Source organism: Olea europaea, unplaced genomic scaffold, assembly GCF_002742605.1.
Source record: "Olea europaea var. sylvestris unplaced genomic scaffold, O_europaea_v1 scaffold2520, whole genome shotgun sequence".
NCBI lineage: Eukaryota > Viridiplantae > Streptophyta > Magnoliopsida > Lamiales > Oleaceae > Olea > Olea europaea.
The window spans coordinates 85,283-86,733 of record NW_019243452.1 but is presented as its reverse complement, the minus strand read 5'-3'; the positions used below and the strand labels follow the sequence as shown (position 1 = coordinate 86,733).

General features: G+C 32.1%; 1 protein-coding gene across 1 annotated transcript in view; it reads right to left on the bottom strand.

Moving 5' to 3' along the window:
* Positions 1–896, bottom strand: part of LOC111382561 (protein phosphatase 2C 70-like) — a 5,275-nt gene extending 4,379 nt beyond the window's left edge. The window contains exons 1-2 of the mRNA XM_023006580.1: positions 511–896; positions 66–72 (exon numbers count right to left, since the gene is read on the bottom strand). Coding sequence (XP_022862348.1) covers positions 66–72; positions 511–708 — 205 coding nt within the window. The 5' untranslated portion in view covers positions 709–896. The remainder of the gene's footprint in view (positions 1–65; positions 73–510) is intronic.
* Between the last annotated feature and the right edge of the window lie 555 nt (positions 897–1,451).

The following is a 1,451-nucleotide window of genomic DNA, read 5'->3' as shown; positions in this document are numbered from 1 at the left end:
ATTTTTGAATTTTGTAGCAGTTGAGCTTTCATTCATTTCCCAATCATTTCTTACGTTTACAGAACTCTTTAACTATTTTACAATTTACATAAAAAAGAAACTATTAATAATAATCCTTCAACCCCCCTTAAATAATCCAATTCATTTCTTGATATTTTCCAGTAAAAACTGATTACCCAAATTAAGTCTGGAGCCGAATTTGCTAGGGTCAGAAAAGGAAATATAATCCACTATGGCTTATAAAATGACGCACAGCAAAAATAAAATCAAGCAGATGAAATAAAGAGGGGGGAACTTATAAAGTAATTCATTAACACCAAATCACCAAACAAATGGCTTAAAACTCAAAAGTCATAAAGAAATAAGCACTTAATCTAGAAGGGTTTTTAAATCAATTACAGATAAATCAAAGTGATCATAAAATTCAAACTCTCTAAAATTAGATCACAATTAAATGCATGTGCACACACATATATAGGGATATTTACATAAAGGGATTGTGAGTTAAACCTTGATCGAAGAGGGGCGGCGGAATCTGGTGGCGGCAGATGTGGAGGAGGAGAGGAATCGGCGCCATGGTTTGAATTTACAGGCGATGAGGATAAGGATGATAATTAAGAGCAGCATAAGAATTAGAATAACAACATCAAGCACCGTTATTACAATGCCGCTACTATCTCCACCATCTACTGGCATCGCCTTCTCCATCGGCCGTCTGTTTGATTCTCACTATTAGTTTCTCTCACTAAAATTCGATCAGACGCAAAAATTTGGCAAATTTCTATTACAGAAAATTATGGGATTTTTCAACCAACTAACCAACAACCAACCAACACCACACTGTCTAGGCTTCGCGAGAAGGACGCTTTGACATGGTCTTCTGTATTTATTTTTCGTCTATTTCTTCTTTCTATTTATCGTTTTAGCTAAAAAAAATTTAAAACAAAAAGTATTAAGCAAGGACAGAGTGGTCGAGTCGGAGTCGAAAAGAGAATTTCCATTTCTCACACTCAATTAAAATTGTGATCGAGACTTTCATCATATGGCTCTTGTGTAACAAAAGAAAGAACTCATATTCTTTTTTTTTTATTATTACCTTCCTCTGACATATATAAGATCGAATCCATTCGATTTCTAAAAAGAATTATTGATTCTTAACTTTTTGAGGAATTTTTCGTGAGTGATTGTGAGTAATTGTTTTTCTCAATCTTTTCGACCTTGAATCCTATAAAAATCTAAGTCAAAGACGTGAATTAATTTTAATCAATCATTCCAGAGTACCCAAAAAAATTTTATTAACTTTTTAAGTCAAAATCAATAATTAATTTTAACCACACATTTTATAAGACCCGTAATTTTTCAACCATACATTTCAATAACTTTTATCAAAATCTACTAAAAATCTGATTTCAAACCAAATAGGAGCTTAACCAAGTTTTATTAAAATCTAT